Raw genomic sequence first — 22738 nt, 5'->3', positions numbered from 1 at the left:
GCACATTGTCCACTCCCGGGGACTTCCCTATCTTCAGAGTCGGTATATTGCGGCCTCAACCTCTTCCTTCAGTACTTGAGTGTTCTCGTTGTCTGTAGCTCTTAGATCGTCCTGCAATATGAAAGTGTCTGGGTTGAGATGATAGTTGTAAATGTCTTTGCAGGATCTGTCTTCCTCTTCAGAACTTCTTTACTCTCTGTCAGTAGCTTTCCATCTTTACCTTTGAGGCTTTCTGATCTAGGTTGGTTGGTCTTACTTAGAGTCTTGAGTGAGTTGTAAGCTTCCTTGCTATTCTCCACTTCCACGCCCTTCTCAATTTTCTTACAATCGACCTCGATCTATCCAGTTTTCCTTAGCTGTTTTCTTCTGTATGCTGGTGTGTTTATCCACTTGTTTATTCACCTCTTATCGCACAGATGTAATGTCATTAGTAATCCGTGGTTGGACTTTCTTCCGCTTCTTTCCAACAACTTTTCCAGTGTTAAAATTAGCACGTTTGTAATGTTTTCATCAAGGGTGTCTACGTCGCTCTCCAATGAGTTGAGGGCACCCATATTCCCACCTACTTGTGCTTGGAACAGATCGAAAAGTTTGGCTGCCAGTGTGATCGCACGACAAAAGATCGGGAAGACTTCGCGATCTTAAACTTCTCGATCTTTTGCCAGTCTGACCGCGCCTTGTATTGGGAAATCGGCCGACTTTCAGCACATAATGCCATAAGTACATATGGGTGGAAATCACTGATATCTCTATGGAAGAACAAGATCAGTGGTGGAAATGAGCTGCGTTCTTGGCGGAGGTCTGCGCTCTCAGGGTGCTTTTCTAGTTTCTTTTGTTTTTAACTGCTGAATCCGCCTCCGGACTAATTGGATCCTTTATTTGGACCTTTCCGCCGTGGTTGTTGGCCGTCTACAGCAGCTCTTCCGCCCAGTGTTACAGTGTAAACACCATCCTCTCACGTGTTTCAACCAGCCAGCTGAAGTGGTTAAATGGGTACGTGTGGCGCTTGGATCCACATGTGAGATATCCAAGATACAAATTACACATCCTCAATCTAGTTATTTAGAGTGGGAGCATTCAAAGGAAAATTATGGGGTAACAATTCTGAAGAGATTATTCGGCCGTAGAGTTTCCATTTCTATTGCTGTCTAAGTACTAGGTGTTACAAAAATATTTCCCACTTTTGATCCTTAATAGTTCAAAAACTATACATCAGATAATACTGATATTGATATGAGCAATAGTTGAAGAGTGTACAACTTTGTTGAACGCAATTTTACAATGACAGCATAATTCGGTTTCATCAAATTAAACATTAATTTTTCAGTTAGGTTTCAGATTTTGCTCTATTTTCAACCCTCTGTAAAAAAAAAAAAAAAAAAAAAAAATTAACTTTGCACAGAAGTCAATAGGTGTGTATGGGAGTGTGTAGTTGACACCCAGACAATGTTCCTGAACAATGACCAGGATTGGAATGTTCCATTGTTTATTCATGAGGAATTCCACAATTCCGCCTGGGATTGCCCCAGGCACAGCTAGTCTTCATTCGTTCTAAAATGTGGTGTATGCAAGCACATGGAAACATGAGCGTACTTTTTTCATGTGCATACATTTCACCCTTTGCCCATAAATAATTGATAAAGCATTCATGTGCCTTGGAGCAGAGCTCTGAACAGGTGGTATCCATGTCCATTGTTCAGGGTCATTGTAAGCCACCCTCACATACACATCATTTGTTACTGTGTGAAGTTCAGGTTTTGTACAGAGGGTTAAAATTTGACCAAAATCTGGAACCTAACTTCTGAATTAATCATGGATTTCATGAAACAGATATAGGTTTTTGTATTCAAATCACCTCAAGCTAAATTGTTCACTTTTCAGCTATTAATCATATCAATGACAGTTTTATCTGATATATAGTTTTTTAGCTATTAAAGGGAAGGTTAACCCAAAGAGCAATGTGGATTGAGTGAAAGCAGCAACATTAGTAGAACACATCAGTGAAAGTTTGAGAAAAATCGGACAATCGATGCAAAAGTTATGAATTTTTAAAGTTTTGGTGTTGGAACCGCTGGATGAGGAGACTACTAGAGGATATGACGTATGAGTGGACAACAATACAAAGAAAATATAAAGGATATTCAACAAAAATTCACTTTTCTAGAATTATGAAAGAGCAGTGGACCAACCGCTTTCAGAAAGCAGGGGGAATAATTGCTACCCTTAACATATGTCAATATCAAGTTGATGGAATTTGTAATTTTCATGAAAAATGGATTTTTGTAGTATTTTCTTTATATTTTCTTGATATTGTAGTCCACTCATACGTCATAACCTCTAGTAGTCTCCTCATCCAGCGGTTCCAACACCAAAACTTTTAAAATTCATAACTTTTGCATCGATTGTCCGATTTTCTTCAAACTTTCACCGATGTGTTCTACTAATGTTGCTGCTTTCACTCAATCCACATTGTTCTGGGGTTTATCTTCCCTTTAAGCATCAAAAGTGGGAAATGCTTTTTGTAACACCTAGTATATCATAGTCAATGCATTCTCAGTATGACTCGTGTCTCCGTGCGTTGAAAATAACAATGAATACTAAAATACACAATATCATTATCATGGACCATTAATACATGTATTCTCACGCTCAAATTGTCATTAAGTTCGCCGTATACCGCAGAATTTTCAGAGCACATGTTTGTTGGGTTTTTGTTTAAACTACACAGCACCCTTCTCTTTCCACCACAACCTGCCAAACACTTGGACTAGCATCTCTCATTATGTGCTTACCTTCAGAGTATCCAGCTTAGCAAACACTTTTTCTTTTGTGTCCTCGCCAGATGTCAGATTGAAAGCAATTTGTGCTGCATCCGCAAATGTGAGAGCTGCAAATCGTGTTCCACCTGTTCGGGGATGGGATTGAAATGCGGCATGTACATAATCCACATAATATGAATTTCAGTGATAATCGTTATGATAATGATGACGACAATAATACCAGTAGATATGATGTTAAATCAAATACTCTGTATATATAAGCATGATATATAAAAACGATGTAAAAACTTTTGGAAAACAACGAAAATGATTATTAGTGATATTATCCTGATACCAAATGTTGGAAATCACCGTAAGTGTAACTAGAATTATCACTGAAGGTGATTAATACCCCGCCTCTAGTGTTGCTTTATAGTATGTGATGTCATGAGGGCAATGACGTTGATACCAAGTTTGTGCACTTGTCGAATTGGAAACAGAATAATTTTAGTTTACTGTACAATTTATTACAGAGTTGACATAACACTGAGTATAAAACTTACAGCAAATGGAAACATGCTTTCCCCCAGCATCACTACACTTAAAGACCATCATACACACTAAATTTGACCTTCATAGCTTCAATGGTTTATTTTGATTTATAAAATGGGTTCAAGAATGTAGCCAATAGGAAGCGCTGAAATGAGTCACGTGTGCTTTGGTTATTCTAGTCCCATCGCACTGCGTGTTAAATCCACCGTGGTTAAATCCTATTGCCGATCGTCTGTGCGCGCGGCGGCTCCTTTGAATTGCATGCATACACATTGTACGCGCTGTCAATCCTGTAAACAACTTCTAGTTCGGGCTGCCGGCCGGCCGGCCTTTCTTCCCTTGTGCATAACATGTGGCGTACGTATACTCTTATATACGTACACTTTGTACTGTACAGTAGACCAAGCGTTGTGGGACCGGACGCGTACATGGAGTCACTTTGAAGGGCAAATCCAACGATTTAGCAGGTTAATTCTCACGCCGTTTTCAGAGTATGTTGTCTAGTAGGCCTATATGAGGAGTCTATATCAAGTCTTTAAGGTAAAGGGTGCATATTCTATGTAAAATAAGTAAGTTTTCATGCGGGAACTTCAGTGTCAGGAAACCCAACCCCCATCATACTTATACTGTATGTGCGGGATTTCCGAGTGCGACGTGCGTAAATGTTTGGGACGAACATCTTCGGACGTCTTGACCCACAAAGGTACGTGAAAAACGCTGGGAAATGCTGTTAGTTTTCGAATTTTCGACCCATTTTATAAAACAAATGATGCACAGGATTATTTCGTGGCGTTAGTGGAGGCATAGCTCACTCTCGGGTATTCACAATGTAGTGCAACATGCACTCGGCTTCGCCTCGTGCATGTTTCACAATTGTAAATACCCTCGAGTGCACTATAGGCTCTACGCCTCCACTAACGCACTCTATCCTGTGCATCATTTGTATAACAACAATGAGTGGTTACCATGGCAACATATTTTCCTTAAACTAACACATTGGTGTCTTGCAAAACTACACTTCTAGATCATGATACATACTAAATTTGACTTTAATTGTTTGAATGACGGAAAAGTTATTTGATCTGCAAGGTTTTGGTAAAATTGTGGTTACCATGGCAACGGCTTGTGTGACAAACACAAAAATTATGTGTTCCACATCTATACCTCAGGGCCATAATGCCTACCAAATTTGGTTTCAATTGCTTGAAAACTGTGGAAGAAGTTCACTCCACAGGATTTTCAAAAAAAAAATGCGGTTACCATGGCAACGCATTGTCCGATACAAATACAAAGGACATTTTGCAAAACTACACTTAACGAGCATCATACACACCAAATTTCACCTTCATAGATTAAATGGTTAAATTTGATAAAAAATGAGTGGTTACCATGGCAACACATTTTTCTTATATTAACACATTGGTGTCTTGCATAACTACACCTCCTGATCATCATACATACTAAATTTGACCTTAATTGCTTGAATCATGTGGAAATTATTCAATCCACAAGGTTTTTGTAAAATTATGGTTACCATGGCAACGCTTTGTCCGACAAACACAAAAATTATGTGTTCCACATCTATGCCTCAAGGCCATAATGTCTACCAAATTTGATTTCAATTGCTTCTAAACTGTGGAAGTTGTTCACTCCACAAGATTTCGACGAAAACATTCGGTTACCATGGCAACGCTTTGTCAAGTACAAACACAAAGAGTGTCTTGCATAACTACACCTATAGATCATCATAGATACCAATTTTGAAATACACTGATTGCTTAAATGCTATGGAAGTTATTCAATCCACAAGGTTTTGGTAAAATTATGGTTACCATGGCAACGCATTGTCCGACAAACACAAAAACATGTCTTGCACATTTATACCTCAATATCATCATTTACCCTAAGTTTCATTTAAATTGCTTCAAAACTGTAGGAGGAGCTCGCGACGCAAGATTTTGCAACAGACCGACCGACCGACCGCCCAACCAACATCACGGTGATTCCTATATACCCCCTTCACACTACGTGTGGCGGGGGTATAATGAACTTAGGATATTTTGCCTCCGCCATTTTTAATGACCCGGCAGCTTGTGGATTCATGGGGTGGGAAGGCTGGTCCGGTTTGGATATATTCGACAATCCCTGTAACAAATTGTGAACAGCTTTATCACTGATATCTAAGTAAGTACATTCACGGGCAAAGAATTTTGACTGCAATCACGACCGTTACCGATGAGCGTGCGCTTTGATACACATATTCGCTATCACGTGACTGATGGGCGCTATTCGTGGTTTCGAATGTACCCCGTTTGGCAGCGAATAAAGACCGATTAACCCAGGTTTCCCAACGTGAACGGGACTTTCAGGTATCACTCTATTCTGCTCAAACCATGGTCCCTTATCGCATTATGATGAAATCGATAGATCGCTTCGCTTTCGTTAATCGACTCAATCCGTCTGTCATTAGTGAGCTTTCGATTCACGATGCAAGCGTAAGACAGCTGTTCCAAATCGAGATTATGTCTTCCCAATAATAATAAAAAAAAAAAACAGGCAAAATCAAATCAAACAGATCATTCCAATATCAATGCAATTGTACACCAAGTTATGGTTAAGTAGGAACTAATTCAAGTTCAACGAGTCTAAAAGTGAAATCCTACAAGTCACATCTATTCTCTCCCTTCACTAGTTCCCCATGGTTAAAAAAAAAAAACACACACACAAACAAACAAACACACAAGTCAGTGCGGAATGGGATATTGTTAGGTGATGGCACAATCCCCATCACACCTGCGCTTTGTGCATAACTGTGTGTGGGAGTAGAAATAGAACTGAATTAGATGCCGTTTGGCAGTCGCAGAAAACGGTCTGTGAAATTGCATGATACCGATGAAGAAGAATGGTACGGTATTTTCAGCAGAAATCACTTACCTTCCTCGTAAGAAACTCCCAACTTCTCAACAAACAGTTTGGTGAAGTTGACTGCCAGCTCGAAATCATGGTCTGTGATGCTCCGGGAACGATCAAGAGCGAAGACTACGTCCAAACCGATGCTTGGAGTATCAGAACTAAGTAAAATTCTACTCCGGAGTATGCTTGTCTTAGTGTAGGCGGAAAAGTTGTCGATTATGTTACTCTGAATGGACTCGGCAATGGCATCAAGTTCGACTGAAAAGTGAAAATAATTTGATTCACAACGTCAATGCAGACATGAGAGGCGTTAGTTTAATAAAATAAAATACGGGTGTAAATTGTTCTTGAATTATTGTCTAAGTATAGGATGTCCTCACAGTGGGGGCACTGTAAACAGTTAAGACTTTAAGAGCTCTAATTTCAGCTCGCAATTAGGCTAAACTTTGGCGCCCATCATTGGCCCTTGAAATCAGAATTGCGTCAAGATCTTAATTTGTCCGGTTTTTGTTCTCTTTTTGTATGTACATAGAGTACAGGCTAAACATGAACATAATAACAGTTATGGCGATACTATAGTATACTTTTTGTTGTTGTTGCAATGATGACAATGAGTGTATATATCTACTCTACTCTAAATGGGCGCAACATGAATTCCATGAGAACCTCTCTATGGTGAGCGACTTCCAGTTAAGCATCAATGGTATCAGCTAATAATGACGCCCGAAAATTCAGCAATTGTGGGGGATTATTTGGGGGTTCCTCTGTGTTCTTGAATTGTATAGCACCAGATACATTACAGCTTCTGGAGGTCTATGCTAAGACAAACCACTCAGAGCCGGTTTGACGTAACACCATAGCTCTCGTCACAAGGTCCCCGTCATCTCTTTTCGGTTTGTTTGTAAATGTGTGTGTCATTTTAATAATCAACTTTTGATTAGCATTCCGCTCTATCGAAATTTGGGAAAAGAAGAAGTAAATTTGAAACAAACATAAGTATTGTTACTCAGGAATACATACGTTTGCATCTGGGTCTGGAGCCGGACCAGCCCCTATTGAGGCATCGGCGTTCGCCATCCCCAAGCCGCCTGAAGCCCGGGTTACATTCGTAGAATGCCGAGCTCCCAATGGTTCGGCCGGTGAGGTATACCGTGCCGTTGGCAGGGGAGGGAAGGTTCGGACAGCGTTGCGGATTTCTCGCTTGGAGGCAGAAAAAAATAGAGTTATTGAAAAAGAAAAAGAAAAAGAAAACAATCATTGCTTCGGTTTGTGTGTGTGTGTGTGTATGTGTGCGTGCGTGCGTGTTTATGTGTGTCTTTACTGTCATATATATATATATATATATATATATATATATATATACATGTATATATAATATACATTTACATATACATTTTGTCACGGAATGGGATATAAGATTATGCAAGAATCATTTGAAATAGAAGACAATGTAAATGTGCGTGTGTCACGGATGACGTATGCCCGTAGGGTACGAGCACAGCATAGGCGCTGGGTATAAACGGGAGGGTGATAATGATCGGGGCAGATCGTTTGGGGGAGTTCCGGGGGACAGGATTCGGTAGCGAGATTCGAAGAAAGCGTGGATAGGCAACCATGTTAACAGGAGTAACCAGGTGCAGTCCGGGTATTATAATCGTGAACGTCGACTGTTGAAGTAAGTCAGTTTCATCTTTCAATGAAGGCTTTGGTTATTTGGTATTTTTACAGGAAATTGTGAGATCTGCTGTCATATTTAGATAGTGAGTTACTGTGCCCTGTTTTCATGAGTGATCGTGAGCGAGAACAAACTCGTTACAAAATATAGGTATATAAATATACATATATATATATATATATATATATATATATATATATATATATATAATATAATATATATTAGCCGCTGGAGATAAGGAATAAAAACTTGAAACCTTTGAAAACCCAAGGAGGGACAGTGATTCCCGCATAAATGAGCAACCTGTGGGGCAGCGATCAGTCATGACAGAGGAAGTAATTTAGGAATGGAGGGAGAGAGAGAGAGAGAAGGGGGAGGGGGGATGACTACCAAATCAAGTTTGTTTGTCTGTCACTTCTAATCATTATCATTTTTGTGATCAATTCGTTAGTTACTCATATATATATATATATATATATATATATATATATATATACACGGTATGTCCAAAAACAAATTACAACGGGACTCTCCGTTATGATATCTTTAAAAACAGTGAATCAATCTGAACACGAATTCAGGGTTTGAAAATATAACTCATTGCCCACATCATTCTTACAGAAAACCGTACTGGATTTGTTTCAGTGGTTCAAGAGAAATGAGGAATTTTGTAGAGGATGTCGGGAATCTCTTTCCTCCAAGTTCTGTCTATTATTCACACACAAGAGCATGGACTTGCTAAAATTGGAAGAATCAGACTCATGACGTGCTTTACAACAATTTGCAAAATAGAGCTAAGATGCTATGTCTTAAGACCCAGAAGTAGCACTAACACAGGTCGATCATATTGGGTGTTGTCAATTCAAAAAACTAATTGTAATTTTGAGGGGACATATTGCAGTATGTCCTAAAAAAATACAATCAGATTGTCGCATTGATATCACCCAATATGAGTGAATTTTTAAGTGCTACTTCAGAGTCTTAAAATATAAGATTTTAGCTCTATTTTGCAGAAATCCACATTCGATTTGGTTCAGCGGTCAAAGAAAAATATTGATTGTTGTAAAGCATGTCATGAGTCTGATTCTTCCAAGTTTAGCAATTCGATGATCGTATGTGTGAATAATTGACAGAACTTGGAGGGAAGAGATTCCCGACATCCTCTATAAAGATCCGTATTTCTCTTTGACCACTGAAGCAAATCGAATGGGATTTTCTGTAAGATGTGGGCAATGAGTTATAGTTTCACACCCGGAATCTGTATTTAGATTGATGCAATATTTTTAAAGATATCATTGGCCCGTTGTCTTTTTTTTTGGGGGGGGGGTTGGACATACTATATTCGATAAGTCCCGCGCAGTGGGGTTATACAGTACTCTCCGCATAATCGGGTAGGCTCTAGCAGAGCGTTTCTTACCCGATTAAGCGGAGTACCCGAACATTTCTCATTCACAATTGACACACACAATGTTTATGTGCATGCATTGTACACTGCACCAAACACCTACACTGTGTGCTTAAAACGCGTGCTTGCACAGCACATTATACATACATTACGCTTGCTCAGTCAGGAGCAATAATTTCCACTCTTTTTATGGACAAATGTCTTTAGAAAACTTTGTTATTTGACTATAGACTCCTCGCTAACACGCAGGTGTTTTCCGAAATGAACACGTCTCTTTGCGTGCACCAGTCACGCAGAACGTTGAGTTACTTTTCGAGAACAGAGAAGTGACTGAGGAAAAGCAAAATTATGGAGCTGGTGCATGGCCTGATTTTCTTTGCAAACTTCTCATATTGTGAATGTTGTTGAGGAGCAAGGGAGGAGCGCAAGTGTGTTCAACTCCTGCGTCCGTCTATGCAGTTGTGAGTGCCAGCTATGTTTGTTTACGTTTGGGAAGTCGGTACTGGTACATGTGTTTTCATGTTAAATCACTCCCCAAATGATAGGTCTTCTTTGCAAAATAAGAAGAGAATGCGATTAGCAGTGGAAAATTTGACATTCATGATTTCTTAAAGTGTTATATCTAATGTTGGTGGAAATTAGATTAGAAGAAATTGTTTACCCATTTATGCGGAGAGGCAACCCGATTATCAGGTAATTTTAATGTGCATTGGAATTGATTTTGACATTACTACCCAATTAAACGGAGTACCCGTTTAAGCATTACCCGATTACGCGAAGTACTGTACTCACATCCACATACAGGCACGTTGCATGGCTGGAGGTCAGCGGTGCCAGCATCCGAGACCCAAATGCCCCTAACGCAGTGCAGGTAACGACACCCGTACAGAATGTATCCCTGCGAGCACCCGAATTCCGCACTCCTGTTGTTGTTGGAAAGGCGCAATGAGCCGTCCTCAGGAGCGGCCAATTCTGGGCAGGGCTCCGTGTCACCTGAATGAAGACAATAGGGAGCTTTAGACTTTGACGCGCGGACGTTTGAGACGACGCTTGCGCTAGACGTTCTCCTCTCCCCTGCGTCGTGCTGAAAAGTAGCTTTAGATTACGCTGGGACGCAACGTATAAGAAATAAAATCGCGCCCCCATATGATCGGTGCATGAAAATAGCTCTCTACGTTGCAAACTGAGCGGACGTAAAAATAGCCCAGTACACGTAGTGAAAAACCTAGGCGACGCAAGCTATCAAGGGATCGACTTGACGCGCGCTTCTGCGCAAGCTCAGAACAAGTTTGTTTGTTTTTTTCCTCTGAACGTCAGCGCGTCTAAAATCCAAAACTCCCCAATATTTCGTGCAGGACGATAAACAAAAACAACAACAACAACAAACAAACAAAACAAAAAACAGAAGTCCCATCAATTTAACCTGTCAAACCCAAGACTATGCTATGATCTTGTTTGGATTGTAATGAATATTTTTACTATTCATCCACAATAGATGTTTCGTAAGAGGGAGTTAAAATTCTCTTTTATTTGAAATATTATTGCTCTTGCACTGAAAAACAAAGTGTGTATAAAGCACCGATATCATGATTATCATCGTTATAGATATTCTTATCATCAGTATCTTAATCCTGCAGAAAAAGAGAAGAATAAGGATGTCCCTCACCGTCTTGTAACATCTGTAAAATAGCGCCATTTAATCATAGTTGCATTTTATTCTTCAGCATGCTTTTTTTTTTGTCAAAGGAAAGACAGATAATAATGACGACCTACGTGTGCAGTTAATGCCATTTCCTATGTAGTCTCTTTTACATGAGCACGTGAAAGAGCCAGCAGTGTTGGTACACATAGCCCAGTTTCTATGACAGCGTTCCTCGTCGGGCGGAATGGCGGCTGTGCCCTGACACGTGCGCTGGTCCAACCGTTCCGGCGGCATCTCGGTCACATCCCAAGAGCCGTAGTCACTATAAGAGGATGCAGCTAACTCGTCACCGAAGTCGGTATATGGCTCCGTGCACTCATCGATATCTTCAGATCAGGGGGAATTTAAAGTAGAGTACAATCAGGAGGATGAGTCTACGACAGATTCCATTATTATTTAATGGTAATAGAAGCACCTTCTGTTAAAAATGCTTTGGACACAAAGACAACCCTTGAACTGAAGAGTCAATTCTTGCAAGGTGCCTATGGGGTCAATATATAAGATTGACACACATGAGCCATACAGCCCACGAGTCCTAAAGCCCAAGAGTTAGACATTACGCAAATAAAGCCCATGAAACCGACACTGGGTAAAAACAGCCCACGAGCTCGACAGATACCACACAGGGTTTTAATGTGTCGGTCTCGTTGGCCTTGTTTGCTTTGTGTCGAACTCATGAGCTGTATGACTCGTGGGCTGTTTAACTCGTAGGCTGTATGACTCGTGGGTGTCGGCCTCGTAACATGCACCCGGTACCTTTACACGCACCAACTTTTAATTGTTATTATTACTATTATTATTATTATTATCATCATCATCATCATCATCATCATCATTATTATTATCATCACTCTTGTCATTGTTGTTGCTGCTTAATTTGATAATCATTTAGCGAGAAAGTACAGCAAATTGTTGATCTACCTTCACAAGTCGGCCTCTCGGACGAAAAGTTCCCCGTGGAAAGACAAGAAATGAACTTGGGACCCTGAAGGGAGAATCCTTCATTGCAGCAGGCATTGACGTTCGATGTGACGCTGATCTGGCCTGGCAAGGCTTCCATGTCGGGTATGAAGTAATTTCCATTCTCCAACGTGAGATTTGCCGTCAAGCACGAGTCTACTTGACGTAGATATAATCATATATTTATAGAGAGAGAGAGAGGGATAACATACCTAACAATTTGAGAATCACACTATATTTCACAAATGTAAATGGGCGTGGGTGCCCATTGGGTATATTTCTTAACAGTATACGCACTGGTATATCAAACCTCTGTCTAACTAGTGGTACACTAAATCCTAGGAGGGAGTCTAAATGGTTGGCAAGATGCGATAATCATTTTCATCCTTACGTCTTTGTTTTGTGAAAACGACGATTGTAAAGAGCTCACAGAAAATAAAACATCCTTGATCATTCATGATCGTTTTCCATAGTGCTATGACTTGGCTATTAGAATCAGTTGACAGAAAAAGAAATGTTATCTCGAAGTATTCATTGCACATGCTACCAAATCACGCCACTCCTGAAAAAATCTAATGCAGGAAATATCCATGCCCTTAAAAGGCTATTCCGTGCGATTTTCATAATTTCATATCACGTGGCACATAAATCGACAGCTCCACGTATAGACTTGTGGAAATTATTGCGGTTCTTGAGCAGAGAAACAATACTCTGAAAAACCTTAAACAAATTACACTGAACAGTGCTGATGACATAGGAGCCTCACATATTCAGAAATGTAGCAGTATAATTCCATTACAATACCACTTTCTTAACAAGTTCACCTGTGTAGAATTTATGCATGCCACCTTCTTTTGTTGTGCTTCCTTAAAGGGGATGGCTAGTAACTGATCAGTGGAAATAAATAGGAATGCTGGAGGATGATTGTTCCAATCCTTGTGGGATTCATTTAAGAGTACATTATATATCTATTGTTGTGTGAAAATCATTTGCTTCAGAATGGTCTCATATTCAAGTAATGTGCAGTTCAATGTTTCCAGGTTAGCGTGCCTGGTCAGTGACGGGGCATTAATTTGCACATTACTTGAACATGAGACCGTTCTGAAGCAAATAATTTTCACACAACAGTAGATATATAATGTACTCTCAAATGAATCCCACAAGGACTGGAACAATCATCCCTCAGCATTCCCACTGATTCCCACTGATCGGTTACTAGCCATCCCCTTTAAGCCCCAACTAATGCATTCTTATGGTGAGGCTGCCATGCCATCATCCTTGTTCATTGCAATTTGTTGTAAATTTTGAAAACATACCTATTCGTCAATCCAATCACTATAAATTCTGAAACTCTGTACTCAGTATAACTTATTCATAGTTGTTCAAATGAAAAATTCTGAAAACCATCCGGAGGTCCCCTAAAATGTGAGGCTGTCGTGGCAAGTATCGAAAACACTTCCCCTTTTCATATACTTTTAACAAATTTGTTACTGAGATTACAGTTTTCCGGATTCCAACATTAAAGGGACTCTCTGCAATGTCTTCAAAATCTTGGCAAAGCCACGTTTTTATCTGTAACATGGTGGTTGCCATGGTAACGCGAATTTGCAGAAATTGCTGTCTGTGGAAATAGGAGCATGATTTCTGTACCAAACCGTAACACAAATGATTAGATACACATAATGACAAAGTGCAGACACGCTGACTCCTCACAATCTAGAGTGTATGTTTTCAAGGTGTTAATTCCTGATAGAACAGTTGCTATTGCGACACCGTAAAAGTGGATACATTTAGAGTTGGTGTGCTTTGCTTATGAAACAATGAGAACCACATGTGCTAATGTATATTTCTTGATGCAATGACCTTTCCTCTCTGACATAATGTCATCCAATGAATTATGTTTTTTTTTTTTTTTTTGCTAGTTGACTTTAATGTCCTAAGTTTGCTGAAAGACCTATGGCAGGTAAAAGTCTAAGAGATATATAGCCACGGCAGCAAATCAGTTTGCCTGTGCTTGCGCTAAATTAAACATGAAAGTAAAAATGCGTACACCCTGTTAGTATCAAATGATATCTCTTTCAATCAAAGTCTGAGTCATCCAAAGTTATTGTCACAAGTAATACCTGAACTGTCAGTACATATGTCATATGCATATGAGAGGGTAACCATGGTAAACAGACAGATATTGTTAAGGCCCTGTAGAGCCCACTAATGTCAAAATCGACCACTAATGTCAAAACAACCACTAATGTCATAACACGTCGACGACAAATGTCATAACAACCACTAATGTCATAACACGTCGACGACAAATGTCATAATAACCACTAATGTCATAACACGTCGACGACAAATGTCATAATGACCACTAATGCCATAACACGTCGACGACAAATGTCAAAATCGGATTAAACACTAATGTCATAACACGTCGACGACAAATGTGAAAATTTTCATTTTTACTGCAAATGTCATAACACGTCGACGACAAATGTCAAAATCGGATTAACCACTAATGTCATAACACGTCGACGACAAAAAAATGTCAAAATCTCCAAATTTTACTACAAATGTCATAACGCGTCACAGGGGCATATCCAGGAATTCCGTAAAGGGGAGGCGCCTTTACAAAATCAAAGGCTGGCGAGACCCTTCCCCTACCCCCCCCCCCCATTTTCTTATTTATATTTCTGTTGCGTTAACAAGATATAGACAGGGGCACCAGAGGGGGATGCGCCCCTCTCGATCCGCGATTGCGTCAACCGCAAATGTCAAAATTGGGTTAATCACAAATGTCATAACACGTCGACCACAAATGTCAAAACGCGTCACAGGGGCGGATCCAGGAATTCCGTAAAGGGTAAGTGCCTTTACAAACTCAAAGGCCAGCGAAAACCCTCTCCTTTCTTTTTCTTTTTCTTTTTTCTTTCTTTTGTTTAACAAAAACAGAGACAGGGAGGGGCCGCCGCGCCCCCTCTAGATTCGCCACTGCGTCAACCACAAGTTAATGTCAAAACCCATCATTTGCATGATAGAGGCGGATCCAGGAATTCTGTAAAAGGGAGGTGCCTTTACAAAATCTAAGGCTGGCGAGACCCTTCCCCCCCCCCTCCCCATTTTCTTATTTTTATTTCTGTTGCGTTAACAAAATATAGACAGGGGCACCAGAGAGGGATGCGCCCCTCTCGATGCGCGATTGCGTCAACCGCAAATGTTAAAATTGGGTTAATCACAAATGTCATAACACGTCGACCACAAATGTCATAACGCGTCACAGGGGCGGATCCAGGAATTCCGTAAAGGGGAAGTGCCTTTACAAACTCAAAGGCCAGCGAAACCCCTCCCCTTTCTTTTTCTTTTTTCTTTCTTTTGTTTTAACAAAAACAGAGACGGGGAGGGTCCGCCGCACCCCCTCTAGATCCGCCACTGCGTCAACCACAAGTTAATGTCAAAACCCATCATTTGCATTACAGAGGCGGATCCAGGAATTCCGTAAAAGGGAGGAGCCTTTACAAAGTCAAAGGCTTCCACATTCCCTCCCCATTTTTTCTTTTTATTTATGTTGTTAAAAAAATAGAAGGGGGCATCATAAGGGGATGCGTGCCCTCTCCATCCATGATTGCGTTAGCCACAAATGTCAAAACTCATTGCTTGCATTACAGGGCCGGATCCAGGAATTCCGTAAAGGGGAGGCGCTTTTACAAAATCAAAGCTGCCGCACCCCTCCCCCATTTTTCCCTTATAGTTTTATTGTTTTAACTGAAAGAGAGAGAGAGAGAGAGAGAGAGAGAGAGAGAGAAGGGGGGCACCAGAGAGGATGCGCCCCCTTCTCGATCCGCGATTGCGTCAACCACAAATGTCAAAACTTATTGCTTGTAAAACATGGGCGGATCCAGGAATTACGTAAAGGGGGGGGGGGTGGGGGCACCTTTACATAATAAAAGCCTGGAGCACCCCCATCTTTTTGTTATTATTTATGTTGTTTTGAAGAAAAAAAGAGAGGGGGGGGGGCACCAGAAGAGGATGCGTCCGTCTCGACCCCCCATTACCTCAACCACAATGTCAAAACTCATTGCTTGCATTACAGGGGCGGATCCAGGAATTCCGTAAAGGGGAGGCGCCTTTACAAAATTAAAACATGCCGCTCCCCCTTTTTTTTTTCATTTCATTTCTGTTGTTTTAACAGCAACAAAAAATAGATAGGGGGCACCAGAGGGGGATGCTCCCCCTCTCGATACGTGATTGCGTCAACGACAAATGTCAAAACTCATTGCTTGCGTTACAGGGGCCGCGGCGGCGGGTCCAGGAAGTCCTTAAAAATAAACAGAAATAAATAAGTTGTGGGGGGTTACGCCAGCCTTTCAATTTGAAAAGACGTCTTTGCGGAATTCCTGGACCCGCCCCTGTCATGCAGGCAATGAGTTTGACATTTGTGGTTGACGCAATCGCGGATCGAGAGGGGATTCATACCTCTCTGGTGCCCCCTTTCTATCTTTTTTTTTTGTCAAAACACAGAAAAAAAATAGGGGTGTTGTTGTTGTTGTTGTTGTAAAATCAACACATATGAAATAAAAAAAAATAGGGGGTGGGGCAGGTTTTAATTTTGTAAAGGCGCCTCCCCTTTACGGAATTCCTGGATCCGCCCTTGTAATGCAATCAATGAGCTTTGACATTTTGTGGTTGACGCAATCGCGGATCGAGACGGCGCATCCCCCTCTGGTGCCCCCCTTAAAAAACAACATAAATAAAAAGAAAAACGTCTTCAAAACAACATAAATAATAACAAAAAGATGGGGGATGCACCAGGCTTTAGTCAAGGTGCCCCCCCCCCCCTTTACGCAATTCCTGGATCCGCCCCTGTATTACAAGCAATGAGTTTTGACATTTGTGGTTTACACAGTCGCGGATCGAGAATGGGCGCGCATCCCCCTCTGGTGCCCCCCCCCTCTCTCTCTTTCTCTCTCTTTAGTTAAAACAATAAAACTAAAAAGGGGAAATATGGGGGTGGGGTGCGGCAGCTTTAATTTTGTAAAGGCGCCTCCCCTTTACGGAAATCCTGGATCCGCCTCTGTAATGCAAGCAATGAGTTTTGACATTTGTGGTCGACGTAATCGCTGATCGAGACGGGCGCATCCCCCTCTGGTGCCCCCTTTCTTTTTTTTCCCCTTCAAAACAACAATAATAATAACAAAAAGATGGGGGATGCGCCAGGCTTTAATTATGTAAAGGTGCCCCCCCCCCCCCCTTTACGCAATTCCTGGATCCGCCCCTGTATTACAAGCAATGAGTTTTGACATTTGTGGTTGACGCAATCGCGGATCGAGAAGGGGGCGCATCCTCTCTGGTGCCCCCTTCTCTCTCTCTCTCTCTTTCATTTAAAACAATAAAACTAAAAAAGGGGAAAATGGGAAGGGGGTACGGCAGCTTTAATTTTGTAAAGACGCCTCCCCTTTACGGAATTCCTGCATCCGCCCCAATAATGCAAGCAATGAGTTTTGACATTTGTGGTTAACGCAGTCATGGATGGAGAGGGCACACATCCTCTTATGGTGCCCCCTTCTATTTTTTTAACAACATAAATAAAAAGAAAAAAATGGGGAGGGGGTGTGGAAGCCTTTGACTTTGTAAAGGCGCCTCCCTTTACGGAATTCCTGGATCCGTCTCTGTAATGCAAATGATGGGTTTTCGACTTGTAGTTGACGCAGTGGCCGATCTAGAGGGGGCGCTGCGGCCCCTCCTCGTCTCTGTTTTTGTTGAAAAAAAAAAAGAAAGAAAAAAGAAAAAGAAAGGGGAGGGGTTTTGCTGGCCTTTGCGTTTGTAAAGGCACCTCCCCTTTACGGAATTCCTGGATCTGCCCCTGTGACGCGTTATGACATTTGTGGTCGACGTGTTATGACATTTGTGATTAACCCAATTTTGACATTTGCGGTTGACGCAATCGCGGATCGAGAGGGGGCGCATCCCCCTCTGGTGCCCTCTCTCTATATTTTGTTAACAGAAATAAAAATAAGAAAATGGGGGGGGGGGAGGGGTCTCGCCAGCCTTTGATTTTGTAAAGGCGCCTCCCCTTGACGGAATTCCTGGATATGCCCCTGTGACGCGTTATGACATTTGCAGTAAAATTTGGAGATTTTGACATTTGTCGTCGACGTGTTATGACATTAGTGGTTAATCCGATTTTGACATTTGTCGTCGACGTGTTATGACATTAGTGGTCATTATGACATTTGTCGTCGACGTGTTATGACATTAGTGGTTATTATGACATTTGTCGTCGACGTGTTATGACATTAGTGGTTGTTATGACATTTGTCGTCGACGTGTTATGACATTAGTGGTTGTTTGACATTAGTGGTCGATTTTGACATTAGTGGGCTCTACAGGCCCCCATCTCACTAGGAAGGCGACCATGGCGACCATGGCGATCTGTGGCGATTTAACAAATCATGGCGCGATCGCCGTCCATCTCCATTTTTGGCCTCCGAGGCGATTACACTACTGTTTCTCTATATACGCTCGACCTGCGCTGTAGGCGATAGCGCCACGATGATAATACAACTCTGCCACGTTGTTGCCGCTTTTCCAGGCCGACGAGATGCGCTGCTTCTGCGATCGAACCGACTGTATTGCGACATTCGTATCAAGACCTCGCTACAATAGTAATACGATCGGAGCGACGGTGATACGATTACGCCGGGCACATGCTACAATCTCACGCGATCGGGATATAAAATGGGTTTCATGATTGAATTTCTTCAGTCAGATGTCAAGTTTCAAACCAATATGTATATGCAGAATATGGTTTCACCCTCTTACATCTTGGAATTCTAGAACACATTAGTCAGAACCTGATGTGAAATTACATTTAGTTAAGTCATCCATTCAATTAAAAGGGTAAAATGTGTATAATACAGAACCAGCTTACGAGCAAACTACAAATCGTATGATACGATGATACAATTATGAAGATATATTTAAAAAAGGTTTCAACTTAATTTATTTTCATTGACTTGCAATGGTATTATGACAAACAAACAATTTGATAACCAGAGTAGATTCGTATTAAGTTTACGAGGAAAAATTGATTTTATACGCTCTTCTCCATGTCAACCTTACTGGTCTGGTGCATCACTTTCTTTCGTTCATGATAGGTTCCTGTTACACTATACTGTAAAAGTTGTAATTTTCATGGGCGATGGGGGCCGCTTTCGATGCGCTTTACGCTTTACGCTTTACGCGTTGCTATCCCGTCAGAGCTACGAATGTGGCGCTTTTAATGCGCTCGGGAGGCGATTGTGATACTCTCTGAAACCACGGCGACCTCGCTACGGAAGTTTTGGACATGTTCAAAACTTCCGTAGCAAGGTCGCCGACCATGGCGATGGTGGCGACCCTCCGCGCTTTGAACCACTCAATTAGATACGATGGAGAAGATCTAAAGCGATCAAGCCACGATCCGCCGCACTTTGTCGATTTTTGATGATCGTAGCGGAATCGCCGTCTAGTGAGATGGGGGTATTATCATATTATTCAGCAATGATATATTTTCTGTTGGAATTGTTTGACAGGAAAGTTCTTCTCAATCAAGCTTGTTTAATTCTTGGATTTTTTTTTTTTTTTTGGGGGGGGGGGGGTGACCATAACTCAACACCAGAACTCAAGATTAGGCTCTTATCTCATCAGACATTTTACACGAAACTGTGTGTCATTGAGAGGGATGATGAAAGTAGCAAGACTTGCATGAGGTTGCAAGTATGCCCTCTTTCACTTATGTTGCATTATATTCCACAACAATCTCACTTTATTCAAATTCATGAAATTCTTCCGTCGAGATACTTTCATTGCAACTGATTGACAAATTGCCCTGCATCGACGTACGATGCAGGGCAATTTGTCAATCAGTTGCAATGAATCTCACTTTACATTGTTTACAACCAGGTGCACAAGTTCGTGCGTATTTCCATCATTTCTCGCTTTGCAGTGGACTTTTAAAATGAACCTTTGCGAAGCGTAGTAGGCCTTTCTCCTTAAACTCTACATTATGATATTATTTTTCCTCAAACTTATAATATCAATGTTGTTGTCATAGCGACATAAAGGTTCAGCAAGAAAACAGGACTTCGAAGAGGCAGAATTCCAAAGGAGATCAGACCTTTATATTGGAACTATAATGCCTAGACAAAATTCTACTTTTGTGTTATTTCATCCCAGTGAGCATCAATTAATGAGAGTTCAGGGGGGCATTTCATGAAGGAACTTGTCGGATAAAATATCTGACAAGTCAATTATATCCGACAAGTTCAGAGAAATCAGCCAGTCGGACTAAAGAACTTCTCAAAACTTGTCGGATATAATTGACTTGTCAGATGTTTTATCCGACAAGTTCCTTCATGAAATGCCCCCAAGTCCTTGTATTGCCATGATAACGACCACGTGGATTGTAGTAATTGAGATTTGAATAAGTGAGATTTTGATTACAATCAAACGAGTTGCTTGAGAGAAATCAAATTTGGCTTTCAGAGAAAAGAGTTTTCATGAAAGTCGCAGAATGATATATTTTGGGTCATCCCACTAGACCGAGACACGCACGAGTCATACAGCCCACAAGTTCGACATTAAAAACAAGTCCATGAGTCATACAGCTCACGAGTCATACAGCCCATGAGTTTGACACTAGGCAAATAAAGCCCATGAGTTCGACATTAGGGAGAAACAGCCCACGAGTTTGACAAATACAACACGGGTATTAATGTGTCGGTCTCATGGGCCTTGTTCAGCTTAGTGTCGAACTAATGGGCTGTATGACTCGTAAGCTGCATAACTCATGGGCTGTATGACTTCTGAGCTGTATAACTCGTGGGATGTATGACTCGTATGTTTCGGTCTCGTGACGTGCACCCATAAATTTTGCACAAACATATTTATGGTTCCTATCGTTAAAGAACTTCACAACTCCATTGATTTACTACCATTACCTACTACTTTTTCATTGCTTTGTTGTCTTATCACCTGTCGTATCAGACATTACCTTTACCTTAAATACAATCATCTTAACAGTAAGGAGTGAGTCTTTGAACTTTGTGTACTACAATGTAAGTCATTTGTGTTGTTTTAAGATAGAAATGCTCTTATTTCTTCTGACAGCAATTTCAAAGTCGATGGCTCAGCAAACCACCATGTTATAGACAAAATATTACCAAGATGGCAAACAAAGTCTTAGTTTGAAATATACATTTCCGGACACTTCTATTATGTTTTTACATTGCTTCAGTTTAGATAAATCTTAGTTTCTAGGAAGTTAACCGTTACCATGGCAATGGTCTTTTCTGAGCATTCATTTGACCCTTTAATAACTAGGACTTAAACATTTTGTACCCTTTATTACATTTTAGTATTGTATATATACAGGTGTTTTTTTCCCAAATTTTCGTTGCCGTGGCAACAGGAGAAGACTTCAAAATTGTGAAGAGGTCAATATCTAAATCTACCTGTATCAATCTACATGTGAGTTTTAAGACAATAATGAACAATATTGCGTGACTATGCCGCTGGACTGTAATTAAACTTCTATAGTGGGTATTTCTTCCTACCTGTTGCGACTGCTATGTGCGGCAAAATGGGCAGAATCCATGTCCAGCAGACAACGAAAATGCAAGGCTTTGCGGCCATTTTGGGAGAGAGAAATGCTGAAAATAATGTCGACCGACTTGAATGCAACGAACGCTACAAAAACAGTACACGGTTAGCAAGTGGGAGGAGTTCACGCTGCACGTATTTCGCCCCGAACTCACACGCATAGAAAAGGTGACTCGACTTTCATCGAAATGAGCACTCTTCCACTTCCTCTTCTCGCCTCAGCCACCTCGGTGTCACCTTCTCTCACCTCCCTGGTGTCACCGTTTTGTAGCCGTGCATGCAGGCTCACACACCATATACCCAATATTATGAGAACAACTGTGCATTTAACCAGCATGACCAGGGTTCAATTTTGACCGCCACTCCAACAGCGTTAATATTGTGCGTGTGTGCGTGTGTGTGTGTGCGTGTATGTGTGTGTGTGTGTGTGTGTGTGTGTGTGTGTGTGTGTGTGTGTGTGTGCATTGAAACATGTATTGTATTCTGCATGCAAGGAGTGGATATCTGGATTCATGCAGGAAGTAAGGAGTTAAAAGGATGTTCGATGCCTATGTGAAAATGCGTGGGTAGGATTCAGAGTAAGGGCTACATAGGGGTGGGATGGTCGTTGTTTCTTGTTTCAAAGAACAAGTTTACCTTCATATACATGTGGCTTGAGTGAATGCAACAATATTAGTAGAAGACATCTGTGAAAGTTTGGGGAAAATCGGACAATCCGTTAAAAAGTTACAAAATTTTAAAATATCTGCGCAGTCACTGCTGGATGAGAAGACTACTACCATTTATGATGTCATATGCGTACAACGATATAAAGAAAATAAAAAGAGAATTTCACAAAACTTCCCTTTTTGAATAAAGTGCAAATTTCTTCAACTTGTTACTGACATTCAATTCAATTCAAACTTTATTTCATTTTTCGAAAAGAACATAAACATTTCACTTTCATTGGTAACAGAGAATAAGGTTACATAATCAAAACAAAGTAAAATTGAAAAGAGAACATAATTGTGGAACCTTGGGGTAACAAATAATGTTGTAATGAAAATTGACTGAAGTGATATAGACGATATAACATTACACAAAATATCGAAAAATGGAGGGACCCACTAAAAAGGCAATGCTTGTAGAATGTGGGC

The 22738-nt window shown here is 40.9% G+C and overlaps 1 protein-coding gene across 1 annotated transcript in view; it reads right to left on the bottom strand.

Annotated features, from left to right (window-relative positions):
- LOC140240741 (complement factor B-like) overlaps nt 1–21693 on the bottom strand; it is a 33873-nt gene extending 12180 nt beyond the window's left edge. Inside the window, exons 1-7 of the mRNA XM_072320507.1 lie at nt 21557–21693; nt 11928–12122; nt 11078–11332; nt 10097–10297; nt 7245–7424; nt 6246–6482; nt 2793–2905 (exon numbers count right to left, since the gene is read on the bottom strand). Of these exons, the coding sequence (XP_072176608.1) occupies nt 2793–2905; nt 6246–6482; nt 7245–7424; nt 10097–10297; nt 11078–11332; nt 11928–12122; nt 21557–21635 (1260 nt within the window). The 5' untranslated portion in view covers nt 21636–21693. The remainder of the gene's footprint in view (nt 1–2792; nt 2906–6245; nt 6483–7244; nt 7425–10096; nt 10298–11077; nt 11333–11927; nt 12123–21556) is intronic.
- Nucleotides 21694–22738: the final 1045 nt, after the last annotated feature.

Source organism: Diadema setosum, chromosome 17, assembly GCF_964275005.1.
Source record: "Diadema setosum chromosome 17, eeDiaSeto1, whole genome shotgun sequence".
Taxonomy (NCBI): Eukaryota; Metazoa; Echinodermata; class Echinoidea; order Diadematoida; family Diadematidae; genus Diadema; species Diadema setosum.
This window is presented reverse-complemented; position numbering and strand designations above follow the sequence as displayed.